Source organism: Aedes albopictus, chromosome 3 (genome assembly GCF_035046485.1).
Source record: "Aedes albopictus strain Foshan chromosome 3, AalbF5, whole genome shotgun sequence".
In the NCBI taxonomy this organism is placed as follows: domain Eukaryota; kingdom Metazoa; phylum Arthropoda; class Insecta; order Diptera; family Culicidae; genus Aedes; species Aedes albopictus.
This window is the reverse complement of record NC_085138.1, coordinates 169199972-169223829: the sequence shown is the minus strand read 5'-3', so window position 1 is coordinate 169223829 and position 23858 is coordinate 169199972. Positions and strand designations below refer to the sequence as shown.

Below are 23858 nucleotides of genomic sequence, written 5' to 3'. Positions count from 1 at the left end.
AAACAGTTTTTGATAAAAGGCAGAAATTTGTAATCAGCTAGTGTGCCACAGAAACGTATAAGTAATAGGCCCAGCGGACACTCGAAAGCTCCTAGGCGTTCAGTGATTGTTCAATTCCGGACTGATCAACACCGTGCTCAATTACCGGTCGCGCGCGCGCTCTCAGGGACTCACGTCGTCGGTCGCGTCGATCGACTATTACAACTGAAATGAAACACTGTCAGAGGGGAAGCAATGGCAAATGGACTTGTAGCGGGTACGCCGTCCACACATCATCGGGACACAGCAAAACAACTCGCCACCGCCGCCGCGCCGTCGTCGTTGGTGGCTAAGCTATAAGGCTTGGTGAACGCTTTAATGGCCGTGCAACTAACCATACATACAGTACACAGTGCGCGAGTGAGTGATTTGCCACAATTTGTTGAGCGCCATCTAACGGCGAAAATCAAACAACCCAGTCAGTGTTCCGATGCCCCGGGTGTCTGCTTCCCAAAGCAGAATGGTGTGGGGGTTCGAATTGTTCCACATTATTCTATTATTACAAGCAGTTGGGAAAATCAAACCGCGCCATGAGGCGGAGAAAGCCCAAGAAAGCGGTCCGCGAGCAAGCAGGGCGACGCATATGCGTTCACGTATCAACCACGTTGCTGGGTGCTGAACTGAACCAACACAGTATAGGGAAAGGCACGGAGTTCAAATCAACATCAACATCATCATCATCATCAGAGTGCTGATGGAAGTGTATTTTTAACCTCGGCCACTTTCACAGTATAGGGGCGGCCGCAGAGTAATACACCGCGTATGTACGTAAGAAGTCGTTCAAAATCAAAATGGCGTTGGTTCAAATAAGCCATCAAGCGAAACGGATGGGAGAGTACATAATCAGTTGCTACATATTCACTTCATTCGTTGTAAGCTGAGCAGTTGGGACAGTTTTGGACATTCACAGTTAATGCAATGCATGAATAATTTTGATTAATGATGCTCATATGCCGAACAAATCACTAATATGAATCAAATTATACGATTACAAAAGTCAAATATGATTGAACAAAAACAAGGGTTGATCATTCTTGTCCTTAATGCTTAAACTTCACTCAACTTTAGCTGTTTTATTCAGGTCTTATAAATACAAGTCTCACGCTAACTATTTTGCCTTGTTGTGAATCTCAATAAAACCAACGGTTTTTCGTTAACTCTGGTTTTAAAATAGTCGGTCTGTATTCAAGTATGCCTTAAAACAATAAGGAGTGGGACAATTTCAACAGGTGGTTCTATTGTGGGCACCTCAACTCACACAGGCTTGAACTTTTGTGTACTGCAGAATACAATATGTATCCCGAACTATCGTAGAACTTTTTAAAGGTTCCAAAGTTTGAGTCATATTCTCTGTGTGGTTTGGAAAGGTTTTAAAGTACGCTAGGTGTAGACTTTTTTGTCCTAAACGTCCGTACGAGCTGCAGAAAGCAACTATGTGACTTTTAGGAAATTTACAGATTTTATTTTTATTTGATTTAATTTATCAGTATGATTCAGTTGACAAAATTGTCTTTTTTTTATCTAGTTCATTTATTTGGGGCTCAATCGCGTATAACGCTTTACGGAGCCGAAGACCTTTTTTTGTACTTAATAGTATACACTATACATAGTAATAACTTTTTAATGATATCTGTTAGTAATGGGTGGAAGCCAGGGTACTCGTGGCAGCTCGAGGTTAGAAGGTCACATTTTGAGGGATGGACAGGGTAAGGATTGGACCAAAGGTTTCACTGCAGCTCATCCGGGGGTGAATCGCATCTTGCTAGCGTATTCGATGCCTTGTGGTGTTGGTACCAACTTGTTGTGGGACTTGGTCTTCGGATGGCCAGGAGCAGCTTGGTAACACAAAGAGGACAAAACAGAGAAAAAAAACTGGAGAAGAAAACACAAGCGAATTAAACTTTTATACCAGCAGAGCGAAGAAAGTCGAAAACTCATCCCATGTAGTGACATCGCGGGTCCCCAACACATCTCTCACAAGAACAAAGGGTTGTCTACCTCGGGCCTCAAGGGTATCCAAAAGTAGTGCTCTGGAGGCGTCATTATCCGGGCATTGCCAAACTACGTGGTCGATGCCATCATAACCGGAACCGCACTTCGTACAAACATTGCTCAACGCGAGGTTAATCCTGTGTAAATGCGCATCTAGCGAGTAATGGTTGGACATAAGTCTTGACATTACGCGAATGAAATTGCGACTTACATCCCTACCATATCACCACACTCGCAAAGAAACATTAGGAATAATGGAATGTAACCACCGTCCCAGCTAGCCACCCGCCAATCATTTTGCCAACTTTGAAGAGAACTCTGGCGAACAAAATGGAAAAATTCATCATGTGAAATTCTTCTATCATAGATCTCACCTTCCTGTGCGCCCACCTTTGCGAGAGAGTTCGCCTTCTCATTGCCATAAATTGAGCAATGTGAGGGGACCCATACAAAGGTAATCTTGTAGGATCTTTCGACCAGTGCACCCATCTGCTCCCTTATTTTTGTAAGAAAGTAAGATGGATGTTTTACAGGTTTCATCGACCGGAGTGCCTCAATCGAACTAAGGCTATCCGAGAAGATGAAGAAATGGTCTACGGGCATGTTGGAAATCATCCCAAAGCGAAATTGATTGCTGCCAGCTCAGCAACATAAACCGAACAAGGTTCCTGAAGTTTGCGGAAGGCGGTGAAATTTTCATTGAGAACACCGAAACCAGTGGATCCATTTATGCGAGACCCATCAGTGAAGAATCTCTTACAGGAATTGACATTTTGGTACTTTCCGTTAAAAATGCGAGGAATAGATATACATCGAAGTTGATCTGGTATTCCATGAATAGCTTGTTTCATGGACAGATCGTATTTAACAGAGGAACTGTCATTAGTGAAGTGTACACGAGGACAAAATTGTCTTAATGAATATTGTAGCGTACTAGCTACAATTAATTTATTCTCCTAATTCTGCTGTCAAATTTACTTGTAGACATACCGAATTCAAACAAGGGCTCTACAGAACAAAACATACGAATCATCGGAAAATCGGTTGGTTGTAGCCGTAATTCGATTGGTAAAATCCGGCAACGCTGTCTTAAGGTTGTAGGATTTCTCATAGATACCATCATCATTGAAATTTCGAATGCAGTTTTCTCTGTCAAAGGAGAAATGTTTATAATGACCATGTATTTATCGCATTCCATTTTCCATCTGAAATACAGTAAATACATTTTCATTAAAAAAACATTTGTGTTTTAAGTGAAAAAACTACTTTCGAAATTCCAATAATGACGATGATATCAATGACAAATTCTTCAACCTTAACATCTAATTTGGTGCTCGTAAGTGGGCATTTTTTATCGTACAAATTGGGCCGAAGGGTCTCAGATTTTCATGAAACTTTTTCCACAGGCAGGGCTCATGGATATATGAGCAAACAAAATTGAGGAAAATTCAGGGTCGCCTATTTTCCCGGAAAACTCAGGTGGAAATTTTTTGTTTTCCCCTGACACTACTTACTTTGAAAAATCATAACTCAAGAACGAAGCATCGTAGAAACAAGGTTTTGTTTTAGAAAATGAAAGCAAATTTTCTCAGAAATTCAAAAAAAATATGAATTGGAAAACGTTTCCCACACAATTTTCCACAGTTGAGAAAATTCGCAAAGAAAAGCCGGAAAAACTATGCCTGAACTCGTGAAAAATTTTCGAAAAAATATTTTTGAGAAGGCTATTTCATAATTTTTCTAATGCATTTTTTTTCGTTTTTGAGCTATGTCCAATTTTGTTGAAAAATGTCCAAGTGTGCCATAAAAGCCTGTTCTTTGAAAAATCATAACTCAAGAACCGTGCATCGTATAAACAAAGTTTTTTAATTAAAATGAAAGCAAATTTTATCAGGAATCCAAAAAAAATATGAAGTGGAAAATTCATAAAGAAAAGTCGGAAAAACTATGTCCGAACTCGTGGAAAATTTTCGAAAAAATATTTTTGGGAATGTAATTTTATAAGCCGTGATCGCTGAAATTTTTGGAATGTACTTTTTTCCCGGTACTGAGTTATGGTCAATTATGTGAAAATGACCATGTAAGCCTATATTATATTATCATTTTTCACAAAATTTGCCATAACTCAGGAACGAAAATTAAGTGTATTCCAAAAATTTCAGCGATCAAAGCTTATGAAATTACCTTCTCAAAAATATTTTTATTTAATTTTCCACGAGTTCGGATTCGGACATAGTTTTTCCGGCTTTTCTTTATAAATTTTCTCAACGGTGAAAAATTTCGTGGAAAACTTTTTACATTTCATATTTTCTTTGGATTCCTGAGAAAATTTTCTTTCATTTTCATTAAAAAACTATGTTTTACGATGCTTCGTTCTTGAGTTATGATTTTTCAAAGAAAAGGCTTTTATGGCATATTTGGATATTTTTCAACAAAATTGGCCATAACTCAAAAACGAAAAAAAGTACATTCTAAAATTTCAGCGATTAAAGCTTATAAAATAACCTTCTCAAAAATATTTTTTCGAAAATTTTCCTCGAGTTCGGGCATAGATTTTTCGGCTTTTCTTTACGAATTTTCTCAACTGTGGAAAATTTTGTGGGAAACTTTTTCCAGTTTTTTTTTTTGATATCTGTGAAAAACTGCTTTCATTTTCTAAAAAAAAAACTTTTTTTCTACGATGCTTCGTTCTTGAGTTATGATTTTTTAAATTAAGTAGAGTAAGTAGAGTTTTCCGGGAAAATAGACGACCCTGAATTTTCCTCATTTTTTTTTTTGTTCATTTATCCATGAGCCCTGCCTGTGGAAAAAGTTTCATGAAAATCTGAGATTTTTCGGCCCAAATCTGTAAGGTAATAAAAAAAAAAAACCAAGTCTATCAGCGGTATTTTAGAACTTTGGACGTAAATAAACTGTGTAAACATATTTGAAGAATTTTTGAAGATTTTTATGCCAAATGTGTCAGATTTTACATAAAAATATCGACTTTTTTGGATGTGTATTAAGGACAAGGTATTTGGAGTACATAGCCCAAAATTTCTAGAGCACCGTTTTTTAGAACCGTTGAATGGATTTGGTTGAAAATGCATCACGCTAATTTTTCAGTGGTTGTCAACAGCGTGATGCATTTTAATCCAAATCCGTTCAACGGTTCTAAAAAACGGTGCTCTAGAAATTTTGAGCAATGTACTCCAAATACCTTGTCCTTAAACCTCGGTAAAAAAAACTGTCTTTCAAAAATCGCCTCGTGCTTGGAATCATATCCCGATCAGAAGGGCATACCTTACAAATACCAATGCGAAGAGCATCACGTGCTCTAATACCTAAAATTGTTATTGCTGCGTTTATTACTAGTTTATTCAAGCGAAGTAAAATATCTAGGTGTCATACTCGACGCAAAACTGAATTGGAACTCTCATCTCCAATCAGTTGTGCAGAAAGGTCTCAATACACTTTGGGTTTGTTCAAAAACCCTGGGTAAAAGATGGGGCCTAAAACCAAGTATGATCATGTGGATATATAAAACCATTGTTCGTCCCAGGACTACTTACGCTTCCCTTGTCTGGTGGCCTAAAACTAATGAGGCTGCTGCAAGGGCGAAGCTCAACAAAATCCAACGCACCCCTTGCATAGCGATCACTGGTGCAGTTCGTAGTACACCCACTTTGGCCCTAGACGCAATGCTTCACCTGCCCCGGTTAGATCAATTCATAAAGCTGGAAGCGGAAAAAAGTGCTCTAAGGTTAAAGAGAACAAAAACGCTGCTGTCGGGAGACCTTACGGGTCACCTCAGCATATTAAATGAATTTGCCATAAATCCCGCAATAGGAATTTGTAGTGACTGGATGGAAACGGTAGTCAATTATGACTTATTATGCGGAAATTTCAAAATTTGGATTCTGGTGCGGTATTAATGCGCAGAGGGCTATCCCCGCGTAGAAGAAAACGTACCCAGTATGCCTTGGTTTACGTATACTGGTATTTGACTGTCACTATAGGCCTCTGCACTGTTTTGATTTTGTATGGGATTTTGACGTTTCTTGGCCTTGTTGTTTACAAAATTCCAATAAGAGTGAAAGATAGGCACCGAATTCCGTGCAGAGCCCTATTGAATCTGATAACAAAACATCTGTGTGTGAATTTTTGGTGTCGGTTTTTTTTAAGGAGACAAACATATTTCGCCGTCAATGCCCTGATGACCCATGCGGATGAACTCCCCCTAGTTAAATACGTAGTTCCCAGATTTGTGTGACGTGTGATTCCCGAAAAAAGACCATGCCGGATAACGTGTTAGATACGGGCTTCATTTATTTCTCTACTTGTTCGACGGATTATGGCATGTTTTAGCATGAATGCATATTCGAAAATGCAGACAAGACAACACGACTGCAGGAGTACGACCAGAAATTCATAACAGAATTACCTGACCTGAGTTGTATTTACAAAAGATAAAGTAAGAGACATCTTCCTCGTAGCACTCTTCTCTCCTAAATCAATATACGCATAATGTAAACCCGCGACCCAAACACCAATTTTCCAACCTCATGACCGTGTACTCCCAATAGCTCCCAATCTGTGACAAACTCGGCATATCTCATAAGCTTTCAAGTTGTGTTGAAAATCAATCCATGCAGATTCGATTCTGTCAAAACGCAAAACAACACCCATTGTGCATAGCTACCTATGATCGTTGTCCAGGAAAATATTCCTATGGATGGGTTTGAATTTTCCAGGAATCAAAATTTTTCTTGCAACGCGTAATACCTTAAGCTAGTATGACACTCTTTGACCAATGCCAAATATTTGACCACTTTTGACAGTTAAATTTTGACCAAGGTGTACCTGGCAAACAAAAATATTTGTCACTCTCGAAAAACGAATAGGGACAAACAGAGCCAAACAACCTGCCAAAATTTATCTGTCAAAAGTGGTCAAATATTTGGCGTCTGGGCAAAGAGTGTAATAGCACCCTTACGATGTGCTCATTCCTTCCCGCCAGGAGTGGGAAGGAGGTGGACCCAGCGTTATAACAGGCTCTATAAATTTCTTCACAGATGGTTCGAAAATGAATAATCTGACAGGCTCCGGAATCTATGGCCCTAGAACAAAAATCTCTGTCCACTTAGGACAGTGGCCCACAGTATTTCAGGCGGAAATATATGCAATATTAGAATGCGTGTTATTATGCCTGAGGAGAAAGTATAGGTTTGAAAAAATATGTATTTTCTCTGACAGCCAAGCGGCACTTAAGTCGCTTAATAACTACACTTGTAACTCAAAGCTAGTGTGGGAATGCATTCTGGCTTTGAAAAACTTATCCATACGCAATCGAGTCTACCTATATTGGATCCCAGGACATACGGGTCTAGAGGGAAACGAGATTGCTGATGAGCTAGCCAGAAATGGATCTAATGAAAGGTTCATTGGCCCTGAGCCCTTCTGCGGGATCTCAGACTGCTCTGTAAAAATGGAACTGAACAAATATATGGTCAGTCAAATCACATCAAACTGGAATGCACTTCCCCATACGAGCCAATCTAAAAGGCTCGTAACGATAAACCCCAAGAAAACCCAACAACTTTTAGGTCTCAACAAAAGGGATCTCAACATCTACACCGGTCTAATAACTGGACACTGCCACTGCAGATACCATCTACAAAAGATCGGAGCAATCCCAACCTCAAATTGCCGCTTCTGTGACGAGAAGAGGTAAACATCAGAACACATCCTCTGCTATTGCAGTGCACTCACTCAACGTAGGTTCAAAGTTCTCAGCAAGCCCTTTTTAGGGCCTGCTGACATATGGATCTTATCTCCCAAGGACGTGGTTGGCTTCATAAAGCTAGTCTCGCCAGAATGGGGGAGTCACATACTGTAACTCAGGATCTCTATTCATCAATAATAGATGGTCTTGAGTTCAGTCGATACCAAGGTATCTCAGTGACAAATATGTTACTGAGATAACTTGCGTACCTCACAGCAAAAGAGTATATCACAATAGTTCTAAAATCTGGACGCAGTGATCTTCACCCGACAAACGAGAGAGAGATTGCTATGTTATTCTACGAAATGTTATGAGAACATCACAATAACAGTTGGAGGTATTTGAGCAGAGTTTGGTATTGATGTAGTATTTGTTGGTTTAGCAGTGAAAATAACCGAACAACAATATTTGCTATTACATCATGAAGTCTGTTACGTTTGTAAAGTAGGGTAATTCATGTATTTTGGACAGGCTGAGGACAATGTTAGAAAAATCGTCCCCTAGCTTCCTTAGAAAGGAATTGATTATTTTGCAAAGTTACTGTTACGCTTATAATATGATTGTACTTTGCGTTCCTGGTGATAAAAAGCTTAACGAACGCATCTTAAGCAAAGAAAATCACAATTTCCAATCGCCTGTTAGAATTGCCTTTTTGGACACCGAATATATGTTTTTGACACCCCTAGGTATATATAATTTGGACAGAGCAATTATTTCAATGTTTAGCCATGAATACTGCTTTATCATGAAAGTAGCATAAATTAACAAATATTTTCTTGTAAATAATCAATTTTTTTCGCTTAACAGGCATCTATTTTGATAACTATTGCAGTTTTTAAATCGAGGAAATATCGCCAGAACCACATAATACGCCTCCAAGTATGAAATCGCACAGTATCCCCATGTAATTCGACATATGACCAAAATATATTTACAGTAGAAAACTTGTAATCTATTTTGGACACCACCTATTTTAGGCGTTCTAGATGAATGTTAAGAGATTGGCTGTCCAATGCTTCTTTATTGAACATTTTTTCATTGCAATAAGGCTTTTAAATTTCTTACAATTATCAATTCAAAGATTTTGAGGTGAATATTGTATGTGACTGTAAAGTGTGTGTCGTCTTGCATACCTGTGCATTTGAGGGGTTTTAGTGAAAAAATTTACGTTTTCGATAATTTTGAAGTAAATTCTTAATTGTTAAGTGTATTTTCAACGTAAGTCATCAGAATAGGGTCTGTTTGATCCAATAATCGATATTCAGAAGCATTTACTTTTATTTGCTCTCCGGAACAAGACATACATCGCAGTGCATGTCCAAATTATATTTTTTTACCCTACAAAATAAACTGACACAATGTTCACAGCAATTTACAAACCTAACAACCTATATATTGAAGGTGATTTTTTTTTATTTTTGAGTAAAATCTGATGAAAGCTCAAAAAGTTATGGAACTTTTAGTAAAACTTAGAAGATTTTTTAACAAAATTTCAAAATATTATATTCCCATATTACTGGATCAAACATTTTCATATTTTGTGATAATACTTAAAGGCTTATACTTAAGCCTCTCATATGTAACTTCCGAGATGAGCCAGCCCAAGGCTGAAAATCTCGCAAATAAGATAATAATAATAATATGTCACGGGATGAATGACCCATTAACGGCTAAAATCCCTGGTAATAAACAAACAAAAAAAAAATATGTAACTTTGGGGTTCCATATTCAAATCATAGAGTATGAAAAAATGTGTTGAATGTATCATTTAGAAATTTATCATATTTTCATCAACAGGGTGCGAAGTGTTTTCAACTTTTTAAAACTCTTATATTGTAATATTTTAATACAGTGTAGTTTAGATAATTTAAATAGCGAAAGTTTGCTTTAAGTATAAGTTCAATTCTTGCAGACTTGCTGATAGATATGTAGGGGCCCCTTCGTGATTATCAACAGTTTTTGAAATGGGACATACAGATGGCTCATTTGAAGTCCTTTGATTAACAATTCTAAATGTGTAAAATTATTCAAGTAGTTAAGTTAGTTCAGTTTTGATTAGTTTGATAATTGCTCTTTGTACCTACAGGGGACCCAAAATACAATAAAAATTGTGCTACAAATCAAAATTCTGCGGGAATTCCTTCGGGCAAGGTAAATACTTACCTGACCTCTGGGGATATCTTTTACGGTTTCTTGCAGTTATTTCAAAGGCTTCTACAAACATTCCTCTAAGATCAACTTGAAGACTTTTTTCAGGGATTGCTTCAGAAATTCTTCTAAGTATAGATTTAGGAACATATCCAATGATTTTTCAGGAACTTTTCCAAGCATTTCTTCACGAACTTCACGAACCTTCAAGAATTCCTTCAAAGATTTTTACGAATTTCTTCAAGCATTCGTTTAGAAATTCTTTTTCGGATTCCTTCATAAAGTCCTTCAAGCATTATGTCATGAAGTCCTTCAAGGAATCCTTCAGATGAACCTTAAGGAATTTCTCTAAGAATACTTTAAGAGATTTCTCCAAGAAGGAATATTGCAGGAGTTCCTCAAGCCATACTTGATTGGATCCTTTTTTCTGTAAGATTTTTCAAAACAATCTTAGAGGAATTCTTGAAAGAATCCTTGTGGAAATACTTGTAAGAATTTTTGGAGGAATTTCCAAAGGAATCTTTGAAAAATGAAGACAAATTCCACGATGTATTCGGAAAGAATCAATGGGTTGATTTTAGAGGTATCTTTGGTAACATTCTTGAAGGATTACGTAAAGGATTCTCGAAGATGAAAGCAAAGGGGTTTTTGGGTGAACTGCTGCTGAAATGCTAGCTTATTTCTCAATGAAATCAATGACGGAAACCCCAAAGAATTCCTTTCAAATACTTTGAAGTAAATCAAAAAAATATTTTTAAGCGAAATCCTTTATATTCCCTTGGAAGTATTTCTGCAGGAGACCTTGGGGGAATTTCTGTAGGACTCTCTGAGGATATTTCCGCAGGAATCCTTTGGGAAATTCTTTCAGAAAAAAATTGAGAAATCCATGAACGAATCTTTGTAACGTAGCTTGAAAATATCCTTGGAGAAAAATATTAAATCTTTCTTTGGTTTTTTTAAAGGATTCTTGAACGAATTGTGAAAGAGGACTTGAAAAAATCACCTAAGAAATCTTTGTACAATTTCCTACAGCAATTATAACAGCGCAACATTTCTTTGTCTCAAGAGCAAACTTATGTGTCTCTGAAGGATTTTGGGCCGCTGAATCCGAATCCGGGCTCAGATTTGCTTCAACACGTCACACTTTTGAGCTATACCTCAATTTATAGGGCAAAATATGCGATTTTGGGCTTTTTTGACTGCAAGCCATTAAGCAAACAAATTTTTTTTTAAGCAATCAAAAGGTAAATTGGTCAATTAACATCTAAATGAACGACTCATGCAAAATATTTCGTTTTACCTAATCAAATTTGATAGATTTAAGCATTTCATGTTGGTATGAAAACTTGCATGCAACTTTTGGAGGATGACTTGTATGGGAAATATCGTACCTAACATAAATCGCTTAAAACTATCAAATTCGATTTGGTAAAACAAAATATTTTGCATGAGTCGTTAATTTAGATGTTAATTGACCAATTAACCTTTTGATTGCTTAAAAAAAATATTTCCTTGCTTAATGGCTTGCAGTCAAAAAAGCCCAAAATCGCATATTTTGCCCTATAAATTGAGGTATAGCTCAAAATTGTGACGTGTTAGAGCAAATCTGAGCCCGGATTCGGATTCAGCGGCCCAAAACCCTTCGGAGACACATAAGTTTGCTCTTGAGACAGACAAAAAGTTAATTTTTGTTACGCTGTGGAATTTCCAAAAAAAAAAAATAGGTGACCAGATAAGCTCACAAACAATTTTCTTAAAAAATTCAATGCAATTCCTAAAAATGTTTTAAGAAATTTTAATAGAATTGCTTACATTTCTGTGAGAATTCTTGAAAGAATTGTTTTTTTTTTTTTTTAATTTCTAAAGGGTGAGTTTTCTGAATCCTTGAATGGCTTATTAAAGGAATTCCTATAGAATTTCATGGAGGAATTTGTGTAAAAATCTTCAAAAAAAAATCATACAGGAGTAATTATGTAAATACATGAAGCAATCCTTGCGGGAAAGAATACCAGAAAGATTTCATGTACAAAATTATTTTTTTGAATTCCTGGGAAAATCAGTTTCAAATAAACGAATGAAAGGATATTCTAAGAGAAAAGTTGAATAAATGCCGAACGAATCTTAGGAGAAATCGTAAGGGAATTTGTTGGACGCTGGAATAGCTTTTTTCATAATTTTTATGTGGATATGACAAAACCGGTTATCGTTTTGATAAGACCAGTGTACTTTTTGTACAATTTTAGTTATTTTCAGGTAATAGGAATTGAAAGATTAGTGAGTTGCAGAATTTACAATTAGCCATCTCCTAGATTTTTCCTTATCAAACAGTTTTGCCGTAAATACTCTAGTGAAATAATTCATGTAACAAAAGTAATCAATATATAAAATCATGTTGAAGTTCGCAATTTACAGAACAACTCACAGAAATTGGAATAGTTGGGCCCTGCCTATTAGCGCACGTTCACATGGCAACAAAATCATAACCAAAAGACAATATATGAGAACTGTTATGAATGTTATCTGATGTTTCAATTCAGCATGTAAGCCAATTAACTGATTGATTGGATCTCTATTCTGCCGAGTGATCAAGGCTTGTGACTCTCCAGTCGGAGACTGGGCTACACAGGTTCCTGATCTAAATGAAGTTTTGAAATATGTTTGTACTTCCTTGGTATTTATATGCTTCATTGTAGGCACAGACAATCGTAAAAGACAAATGCATACAGACAAAAGAATACAACAACAGAGGTGAATTTAACTAAAAAAGATGAGTTGAAAAGGCAGGCCAAGTTTCTGTATAAACGTAATGTTACAAAATATAAGAAGACATTTGGGGGCCTGATTTTGCGTCATGCACCACATCCTTAGTCATTGATCTTTTACTGATTAGATAAAACACATTGTGCGGACCTTACGGAGATAATGGCAATTATTATCTCTCGTACTCCTTCAAAGTTTTAGCGCTGCACTGAAATAACGTAGGTCTATGGTATCAGTCGTTGACTGTTTGCGAACAAGTAAAGAGCTAGGTATAGTAAAAATATCAACTGTAGAAATGGCCTCCTCGCCTTCTATAATTGCTAGAAAAACCAAAAAGGAAGACTTGGCTGATGTATTGGCTATGATTCAAGTACTTGTGTTAAAATTGGTTCAAGTCTCACAAAATAATAATTTCGCTTTTGTGTCAACTCCAGGAACTGGCCGACTTTGAGCAAATGTCTGACGGACCGCAGCTAACGGTGGAAGATCTGGTCAGGGACGGAGGATTCCACGAGGAGCAGCCACAAAAGGCACCAGTGTTTCATAGCTTTGTGCTCGAACTGATGGAACCAGTCAACGCCGCGGAGGCGAATAATGAAGAAATACGGACGTCATCTTCCACTAGCAGTAACCTTTCGACCCGGTAAGACATTATTTACAAATATGAAGAAATTTTCCATTTCTTCCATTCCCCAACTCATAGACAGTGTGGAACGTAACGATGAGTGGCATATAGCTTGAAAGCTGATAACGACGTTGGTTTATAGAAGCGGCGTAACTTTTCCGATATTCTTCTAATTACCAAGTTTCTTCAATAGTGTAGGATTTCTGTTTAATTTCTCAACATGAGACTCGGTTGGAAGCTAGACTAACAATTTACTTTTGCCCCAAACAATTGTGTAAAATTTGGAAGCAATTGGTTATACAAACGGGTTGCGAATCGAGGTTGATTTTTTCTTAGAACATTGTATGAAAAAACTACAGAGCTTAGAAACAGACACCTTAGTATGCTATCAATATGAACATTTTCACAGTTATAAACTGAGGGCTGTTTACTATTTGCATGAATACTATTAGGTGATCAGTCCAGTTGTGAACGTAATGCACAATAATAATTAGACAAATTCGATAGGTCCTATAAATTCCATTTCATCGTCTCGCGTTTATTTATACAAGCTTGTGACTATAAAAATTAAGGGTGTTCACCTGCTACATTTTAGAACATTGGATTTTTTTGCCAAAATTGAACATTTATTATTTTAGAATTTTTACCCTTGTGATTAATCCACCTAGAAGTGCGGTAAAAAATCACCTTTTTCTTGAATGAAGATAGTCTTAGTGTATTCTGCATAGTTGCGGAAAAAATGTGTCGAATAAACTATTAATTACCTTGTTTGACCATTTTTACTATTACCTTATTTGATTAATTGATCTCGTTTTTGTGGATGACCCCTTAGAACTAAAACTTTTATATTTTTTTCTTAGGATTTTTAAGCGTTTTCATATATTCTACAAAGTTGTTCGTTGTGATGAAATACACCTCCTTCTGATTTTTCCTTTCTATTGGAATACGCTACAAATGGAACAAAACCTGCATCTCAACGGAGAAATTACAAAAAGAATTCCTAGTTGAATCCTTAGAGAAATCCCAGGAAGAATCACACGAGGCATTTTGGAGAAATGCCTTGATAGAAGCTAGGATTCTTGCCGAAATTATTATTGGAATAACTTGAGTTATTATGCAGTTACAGCTGAGATTCCTTCAAAAATTCCAGATTTAATTCCTCCAGATATTGCCTTCAAATTACCTGCTGGATTTATACAAGGTTCCCTCAAGATTTTTCATTTCCCGTTGATTCCTGGAAATCAAATTGAGATTCTATAAAACAAAAAACTTGCTGGGATTGCTCTAGGAATGCTGCTGCATTCAGTTATTTCTGGAGGAATCCACCAGGAAGTGTTGATAGAATTCCTCAGGTAATTCCTGCTCGTAAACCTCCAGGAATACTTGGAGAACTCGTAAGAGCAATTACTACAGAAATCGAAGCTGAAATTGTTTAAGAAATCTCAGCAAGAATTCCTGAAGCAATCGTAATAGAAATATCTGAAGGAATCCTAGCAGGAAATTCTGCTGGTATCCCAAAAGAAATAGAGACGAATCAGCCAAGAGCTGAAAGTCTCTGAAATAAAGACAAATCAATCAATCAACCAACAGAAATTTCTAAGGGAAACTATGGAGAAATCACATGAGGAACTTGGAAGAATTAAAGAAAGGATTTTTATTAAAATCCTTGCAGAATCCTCTAGAGCAATCTCAGAAAGAGTTGCTGGAGAAAACCCATGAAGCATTTGCGGAAAAAATTAAAGAAAATTCATCCAAAGATTTCTCAATGGATTCCTTGAAGAGTTCCTCTCTTCACATTTCTCCACGGATTTCTCCAAGAGTTCCTTAAAAAATCCCTCTAGGGATGCCCACTGTGATTCCTGCAGAAGTTCTTTCAGTTATTTCTACGGGGATTTTTCAAAAGATTTCTTCACAAACAAATCTTAGAATTTCCCCTGCTGAGTTCCCTCCAGAACATTTCCCAAGGATTTTCCAGCTATCTCTGCAGTAACTTCTCTATAGATTCATCCATAAATTCATACAGATTTTTTTTTAATGTTTCCCAGAATTCTTCTAGGGTACAGTGAGATATGTTGCTCTGTTTCTGGCATATAGCAGATATGCTGGTATGTCTGATGCATACAGCAAAACTTGTAAGTAGAAGGCACAGAATGTGGAGTTGGCTAGAAGCCAGTTTGGCTTTCTATTCCGCACAAGCGTTACTGGTTCTGTGGTTTAGCTGCACAGAAAAAAAATATGTAATTAAAATTCAGCGAGAAATCATGCACATAAAGGGAATGCTAGAGTTAATTCACTTTTACATGAGATGTGATGTAAAATTACATTACCATCGTGTAAATTTCCGCCAACCATCGCGTAAACCATCATTTACTCCAACCGGTTACGCGACTATTAGCGGAAATTTACACGAACGTAACTTAATTTTACATGATATATCATGTAAATATACACTAACTGTAGCATTCCCTTTATGTGCATGATTTTTCGCTGAATTTTACATGAATATTTTTTTCTGTGTGGCTAAAGCGTCCTTCTACCGAAATCGGAGCCGTGGGTTCGAGTCCAACCATAACGCGTTTTTTTCCACAAATTCATCTCTTAATTTGACAATTAGCTTCTAGTTACAAGTTTTTCAGTAGTCCTCCGAGGGATTCTCTCAGGAATTGCTCTTCACATTCTTACTGGAAATCCTCTTCAAATTTGCTAGATTTTTTTTTGATAAATTCGTGGTGGGAATCCTCCAAAAAGTCTTGCTGGGATTCCACAAGCAATTCCTGCTGGAAATATTCCAGGAATTACTGGAGGACTCTAAAGAGTAATAACTGCAGAAACACCATCTGAAAATGCTTGAGATATCCCTTCAAGAATGCTTGGATAAATCCTGGTGGAAATTCCTCAAGTAATCTCAGCAAGCATTTCTGAAGGTATTCCGCGAGGAATTTATAGAGGAATTCTCGCCAAAATTCCTAAACCATCGCACAGTGGGAAAAATTGACCCAAAAAACGGATCTTTTAACGCCGCTGGTTTAGGTACGAGAAGTTGACCATTTCTGACGTAAAAAAATACAAGAAATCGATTGGTGCTAATTTCATTCACCGCACGGCACGGGAAGTGGTCCATTTTGCCCCATTTTGCCCCATTTTGCCCTTTTTTTATATAAAAAGATAATCAAAATGTACTTTCAAACAACTGACACGACTGTAGATCATTGAAAATAGCTGCAGGTGTAATTAGAAGTTCATAGGAATCATAAGAATACATGAAAGATTCTTTTAAAAACTTATTTTGCCCCATATGTCCCAACAAGTGTCGGATATTCACATTTTTTTTCTAATTATGAATGGATTTTTCATGTTACTGACTTGAAGTTAATTTGTTTTGCATAAACAAAATGCGCTAGATTTTTTATCATCAGAATCATCTTTGAAAATTGTCCAATTTGACCCATTTTGCCCTATTTTCCTGAAAAAATGAGATTCAAAATGTATTTATGAAAAACAAATACTGCTATGGAACGTTGAAATTAGTTTTAGGTGCAATTGGAAGCTAACAGTTATCTTGCGCATGAATGAAAGATTTGTTCCCTATTTTACCCTACATGCCCCTTAAACTGTTGGATAATAACATATTTTGTATGGTTTTGTAATGTCGCTGGATGCAAAACATGAAGCCCTGAATCATTTTCGATATATACAAATGCGGTTTATCGAATAATACTACAAAAATTTTCTCGGAATGTATAAATAGCTGTCCATTTCACCCCAATTTGCTCCGATTTTTGTCATGTAATGAATAAATCAATTGGCCCTGATTGTTTGTCAAGTAATGAATAAATTAATTTCCCTTACTGAAACCAATGTTATCAAAAAGACACATATATGACTTTTTCTATAATTTCACCTTTTGATGGGGAATTAAGGGCATAATAAGCATTTTGTAAAATATGTAAAATATGCTAAACTGAATAAATAGGGCGTTTCAAAGCACCAAATAATGTATATTTAAGATGCCTCATCTAATCAGTTGTGTGCATATTTGCTACAAATTAAGATTAGGATTAATGCTTATTATATCCTGTATTCCCTACCAAAGTCATATGTTTTAACTGTCTTTTCGATTACATTGGTTTTAGTAACAAGAGTCCATCAATTCGGACATAAGCAAATGGGGGAAATCATTCATGAGGCTACAACAAATCCAAGCAAATTGGGGTAAAATGGACAGCTATTTGTACCCTCCCGTGAATGATTGTAAACCTTATCGATAAACCGTAATTGTATATATATAAAAATGATCTAGGACTTCATGTATTGCAACCAGTGACAATACAAAACAATAGAAAAAATGTTATCATCCAGCAGTTTTAGGGGCATGTAGGGTAAAATAGGAAAAATATCTTTCATTTTTGCGCATGATAGCTGTTAGCTTCCAATTGCAACTAAAACTAATTTCAACGTTCTATTACAGTATTTGTTTCTTATAAATACATTTTAAATCTCATTTTTCTATGATAATAGGGCAAAATGTGGTAAATTGGACTGCTACTGAAGATGATTCTGATGATAACAGATCTAGCGCTTTTTGTTTATGCAAAAAAAAAAGAAATTCAAATCAGTAACATTGAAAATCCATTCAAAATTATGTAAAATTCACAATTTCCAGCAGTTGTTGGGGGATATGGGGCAATATAAGCATTTAAAAGGATGTTTCATAAATGTTTATGATTTCTAATAACCTCTAATTACAACTGCAGCTATTTTCAATGATCTACAGTCGTGTTAGTTGTTTGAAAGTACATTTTGATTATCTTTTTGTATGAAAAAAGGGCAAAATGGGGCAAAATGGACCACTTTCCGTGCCGTGCGGTGAATGAATTTAGCACCAATCGATTTTTCGTACTTTTTTACGTCAGAAATGGCCAACTTCACGTACCGAAACCAGCGGCGAAAAGATTCGTTTTTTGGGTCGATTTTTCCCACTATGCATCGGATCAATTTCTGGAGGAATCCTTAAAGAAATCCATGGAAGAATCCCACCATAAATCTCTAGCAGGAGCGCATCAGCTATTCCTGGAACAATTCCAAGAACAACTGCTAGGATTCATCCGAAAATTCTTTCTAGGATTCCTCCAGGATTTACTCCTGAGATTCCTCAAGGGTGTCCTCTTGAAGATATTCCAGAAATTCTTCAGAGATTTCTTCAATGATTTTTCTTGGAATTCCTCTTGGAATGTATCCAGTAATTATTGCTGGAATCCCTCTATGAGTTTCTACTAGAATTTGCTTGGTAATTCTTACTAAGATATTTCAAGCATTTTCAGCAGGAATATCTCAAGTTAAAGCTCTTGAGAGTCCTCTAGAAATTCCTGGAGGATTGTCTGCCAGCATTACATCGGTAACAAATTCCTGGAGAATTCCTACCAGACATGTGTAGGAAATCCCTGTTGTAATCCGTGAGAAATCCTAGCAGTAGTTCCTAAAATAATCTCAAGAGGATACCCAGTAGGAATACCAAATTTCTGAAGAAATACATGAATAAATTACAGCACAAATTACTGGAGGAATCCCAACAAGAATTTCTAATTATAATACCAGAAGATTCTTAGCCGAATCCATCCAGAAATTTCTGGAGGAAGCTAAATAGAATTCTTGAAGGAATCTCTAAAGGAAACACAGAATATTTGTTTGGAGAATTCCATGCAGAAATCCCTTAAGTTAGTCGCTGGACGTATAGAGTTAGTCTATAGACGTTACGAAAATTGAAATGCCAATTAAATCGAAGTATACCTGTAGTATCATTGAGGACATCCCATTGCATTTTAATGGATTTTTTTAACCAAAGAGCTAATTTTGCAATTCCTTTGATTTACAGTCAGGTCTTTTTTACGCGGTTTTGATTTACGCGGCCGCGTAAATGAAAACTCCATACAAAAAAAAATCATCGTCTTATTTTTGCATGATTCGTCGAAAAGTGGTAAGTTTTACGCGGTTTTTTTGAAATTTGAACTGAGTTTTTTTACGCGGTGCGTATCCCCCGCGTAAAAAAACCTGACTGTACCATTATAAAAATGGCATATTCGTTTTTATTCAACCCATTGAAACAATTCCAGGAAGCTTAGATATAATATTTGAGAAACATCGTTTTATATCCTTCAAAAGAAGAATATAGGGTGTCCCAGAAAGTATGGGCACAACTTTGCAGCTCTGCCATTTGGGAATGGATGCATACACAAACTTTATTTTCACACATATCCTGCTTTAATATATTAATATCAAATGCCAATCATTAAAATTTGCATTTTACACGCGTTTGGATGCGGTGGAGCATTCCCCAATAGACCTTTAAAGCTTCTGTACAAATTGCTATTTTTTTCAATAACATCGCTTAACAAATTGTTTTCTACACATGAAATTAAGTTTGATAAAAATTAAAAAAAAATATATCCTTGTATTTCTACATGCGTATCTGTTATACAACCCTTTGTTTGAATTGAAAACATATATTTTTGAACTTGAAAAATGAATTCATACACCAAAATCGATATTTATGAAAACCCGTTATTCTAACAGTTGAAAACAAGCTTCTGAATATATATCACAGCATGCAGTAAATTACAATTTAATTTCACTAGGGGTACACACTAAACAGATTAAATTGCTGCGTAAGCCATGATTTTCTGCTTATTTGAAATGTTTCATGATTTTGCGAATGAAATAATCAAAGATTGCCTTGGTGATCGCGACGTTTAATCAGTTTAATCAGTTTACGCTGTTAAGTGAATCCCCCTACTATGAGTAAAATAATAGAAAAAGCGAATTTTTCAGTTTTCTCAAAATTCTAAAATACCCGTACGCACAGGAAAATCATATTTTTACAAAAAAAAAATCAAATCAACCATCTGAAGAAACATGTTTTCGAATATATCATGCGAAAACAAATCGAAAAAAATATTTCGAATTTGGGTATTTGGCAGAACCGTAAAAAAGTAGTTTGTGCAGAAGTTTTAAAAGTTGTTTTTTTTTATTTTGAACATTTTGCACACAAAAATCCTTTTTCATGTATAAACTCTTTACAGGTATCAATGAAAATACTTTGAATAAAAACACTAAAATATAAAAACTGTCGTTTGTTAAAAAAAATATTGTATTTTCGCTATCCAAAGTTGTGCCCATAGCCCAAGGCTTGTGCAGTGTCTGCTGTGTGATCCAATCGATCCAATGAACACCAGTATTCATACTACCTTAGGTAGACATAATTAACCATACTCAGACATTTGGTACTTTCATGAATAGTATTTCCAGTAGGTAGATATTATATGTACACAATCATTAGGTAGACACTAAATACACATCGAAGCATACTTTGTGAATTGACAATGTTGTATCACAAGTATATTCTAGAGTGGGTCATCCGTTATATGGAAAAATGGGAACATTGATGGCATCCCATCAGATCAAAGCTTTTAAGGTCCCATTTTAGGACCCAAAATATTGTGCAAAATTTGGACACGATCGGTTATGTCTACGTTTTGCGCATCGCGTTTGAAGTTTGTATGGGATTTTACATGGGAAAACATACTTTTTTGCGTTTCTCTCATGAGAAGCCATGTAACCGATAATGTGAAAACATAGCCTAAGGTGTGCTGAAAAACTTTGTCGAAGACCACGAAGTGATCTGATGCTTATGGAAAAAAGTTATAGCGATAGCATTGCTTGCTGAAACAGCAAGATTTTGTTGCTATTGTTATTCCTTTACATGTTAAAACGTAAATACATGCATGCGGTTAGTTGAAATTAACTTTTTTTTACAAACATCGGATCGCTTTGCGTTCTTCGACAAAGTTTTTCGGAACATCCTAGGCTATCATTTCACATTATCGGTTAAAAAGTTTCAGACAAACTTTTTCAGCTTATGATAAGAATGCAAAAAAGTATGTTTTCCCATACAAAAGCTCATACCTACAAATTACAATAACAATGCGCACAGTGTAGACGCAACCGATCGTGCTCAAATTTTGCACAGATACTCAGGGCCCGAAATGGAACCAAAACAGCTTTTTGAGAAAACGGTTCCGATGACCCACGCTAGTACATATATTCATTTGTGGCTGCATTCTCTAAATCGCTAGATGTTTCTTCACATAAATAGTTTCAGCAATTGAGGAATGGAAAGGATTTTATGCAAAGCATACTATTTAAAAAGTTCGTAATAATGTCAGCCTAAATATTTGAAGCCGATCAGACCCAAATAAATTAATTAATTACCATGGACAATATCCTTGAATGGTGGTATTCCCAGTCTAACTACCTATAACAAACTCACAAAACAAAAGTCCACGCATGTAAGCTGTCCACTGACTATTCTTCTATTTGTCCAGTACCATCGTCATCGCACGCAATAAAGAGTCCAGATTCATCAACCCTGACGCATACATACTATGCCTACCAACTGAACGGAAAACCACACAGCTGGTGATAACAAACATGGGACGACTTCAGGGCAACAAAATTGTAGCAAACATAGGCTGCCTTCTCCAAATGAAGCTTATCTTATCACTAAACATATTTAAACATACATACACATTATACACTTCATACCGATCTTTCTCTTCCTTCTCGGTCTGCCTCTTCAGAGGAGCACAACCTCTGACTGGACAAGCAATCAAAACAAAATCATTCCCATAATATGCTATGTTTAATTAGGCCCGTAGTTTGTCTCCATTAAGCGTATATACAACAACGATGCCCGTCTTCCTAATAGCCCATATTTCACCTTCATCTCTTTCTCCACCAGCCACAACAAATCCCACTTGATTGGCTACGCAATCTGCTTCTACTCGTACTCGACGTGGCAAGGCAAGTCGTTCTTCCTGGAGGACCTCTACGTGAAACCGGCCTATCGCAAGTACGGCTACGGCAAGCTACTGTTCCGGACCCTGGTGAAGCATGCGCGGGAAAATGATTGCGCGCGGTTCGATTTCCACGTGCTCGCGTGGAATCCGGCAAAGGAGTTCTACCACGCCATGGGTGCACAAAATTTGACGGAAGCCGAGCAGTGGGAGTTTTTCCGGTTGACGCGAGAGCAAATGGATAAACTTTGTGAGAACTGATGTCTAGAACTCTGTTTTAGCATTTGCATTTATCCGAAGGCCTTGATTTTGCAGTTAATGTTAACACAGTTGTCGTTTCGTGAAATGGCTTATTCTAGGCTCACCCCATCAGATATCAGTAGGTCGGCTCAAGAGGCACGTTCTCCTCCATTTGGGAAATTTGTGCCACCCCATTCTCCATTCGGTGTCCCGGCCACTCGACCGAACGTTAACGGACATACACAGTCTAGTGACTCTAACCGCACGGCCATGAGAGGCCAGGCTGTAAGAAGAGTCTTTCTTGCCCTTACCTGCACTTGCCCGGCAGGGCGGCTCGGAGCAGGGTACTTCCAATAAACTTTGGATTTCGGATGGGTGATAATGGGAAAAAAGGAAGAAATATTTCAATTTAAAACTCTATTAATCTACTTCTGACCTTAATCTCTTCCCTTGCTACGTCCTTGGTCGACGCTCGATGACACTCGTTGGGGCCCTTCGATGATACCGGCGACGGTGGCAGGTCTGTTCGGCGGCTTGCCGGCTCCCGCACGGGATATGCGGAGCTTCTTCCTTCTTCTTCTTTCTTCTTCTCTTCACTTTCTTCTTTGGGCACTTTTAGGCTGCAAAGCAGCCGTCATTGACTATTAGCTAGGGGGAGGAGATTGACTCCTTTATCGGACCCCCCTAGCGACGGTGGTGACTAAACACCGGACAAACTACTCGCCGTAGAATGCCCTGATAGCAACCTCGGTTGACTATCACAGGTGGTACGCCCCTTTGTACCTACCTGTCTTCGTTCTCCTTGGCGATTAGCTACACGGGCGAGACAGACTCTATTGGCTTAGCCCGTGTAGCGAGAACGGTGGGTTTGGGATGCTTTGTTAAACCGCCGGGAAGCGAATTTCTCCTTGGTGATTAGCTTCCCGTGATGGCGGCGATCCACTACCCTGAAGCACTACAGCACTAATCACTGGCACTTCACTGTTCCCGAACCGCGGGCCGGCACTTTCCCCCTAACGGACACTGCTGGGAACAACCATCCAGCTGGAACAAACGACACGGAGGCCAAATAGCACTTTCCCGGTCAAATTAAACGGGGGTTCCAACTCGCGTCCGTCGCGTTTCGCGGTTCGTAACTTTCTCCCTTCACAAAAACAAAACAACACCACACACCGCACTCGATTGTTTCTGCTGCTCCTGCTGCTGCTTTCGATGTGTGCAATGGGGTGGGGAGATTGGGGGTCAAATGCCTCACCGATACAATATATATACGAATTTATTTCCCTAATTTTAACTAAATAAATATCAAATAAAAATTCATAAAAACAAACAAATTAAAATGATCCAAAACACAGTGGTGTACATAAATATAGAACAAAATTGTAACCGCGGGTTACAATCTCGCCCACACCGAGGAGAAAAAAAATGGAAACCATTTTTT

General features: G+C 37.2%; 1 protein-coding gene across 3 annotated transcripts; it reads left to right on the top strand.

Moving 5' to 3' along the window:
- Positions 1 to 232: 232 nt before the first annotated feature.
- LOC109402793 (thialysine N-epsilon-acetyltransferase) lies at positions 233 to 22447 on the top strand. Of its 3 annotated transcripts, XM_029856339.2 has the most exons (4): positions 233 to 256; positions 12899 to 13073; positions 13138 to 13346; positions 22123 to 22447. In XM_029856339.2, exons 2-4 carry the CDS (start codon positions 12930 to 12932, stop codon positions 22436 to 22438), a joined length of 669 nt encoding a protein of 222 aa, XP_029712199.2. In that variant the 5' UTR covers positions 233 to 256; positions 12899 to 12929; the 3' UTR covers positions 22439 to 22447. The 3 variants fall into 3 exon arrangements, with proteins under 3 accessions (XP_029712199.2, XP_029712201.2, XP_029712202.2); XM_029856341.2 differs by lacking the exons at positions 233 to 256; positions 12899 to 13073 and adding an exon at positions 261 to 399; XM_029856342.2 differs by lacking the exons at positions 233 to 256; positions 12899 to 13073 and adding an exon at positions 668 to 807.
- The last annotated feature ends 1411 nt before the right edge of the window (positions 22448 to 23858 follow it).

Coding starts and splice junctions, on each gene's coding strand:
- LOC109402793 (XM_029856339.2), top strand. CDS start 12,930: ATGGTATCAGTCGTTGACTGTTTGCGAACAAGTAAAGAGCTAGGTATA. Junction 13,074..13,137: donor ATGTATTGGCTATGATTCAA/GTACTTGTGTTA, acceptor TGTCAACTCCAG/GAACTGGCCGACTTTGAGCA. Junction 13,347..22,122: donor AGCAGTAACCTTTCGACCCG/GTAAGACATTAT, acceptor TTTCTCCACCAG/CCACAACAAATCCCACTTGA.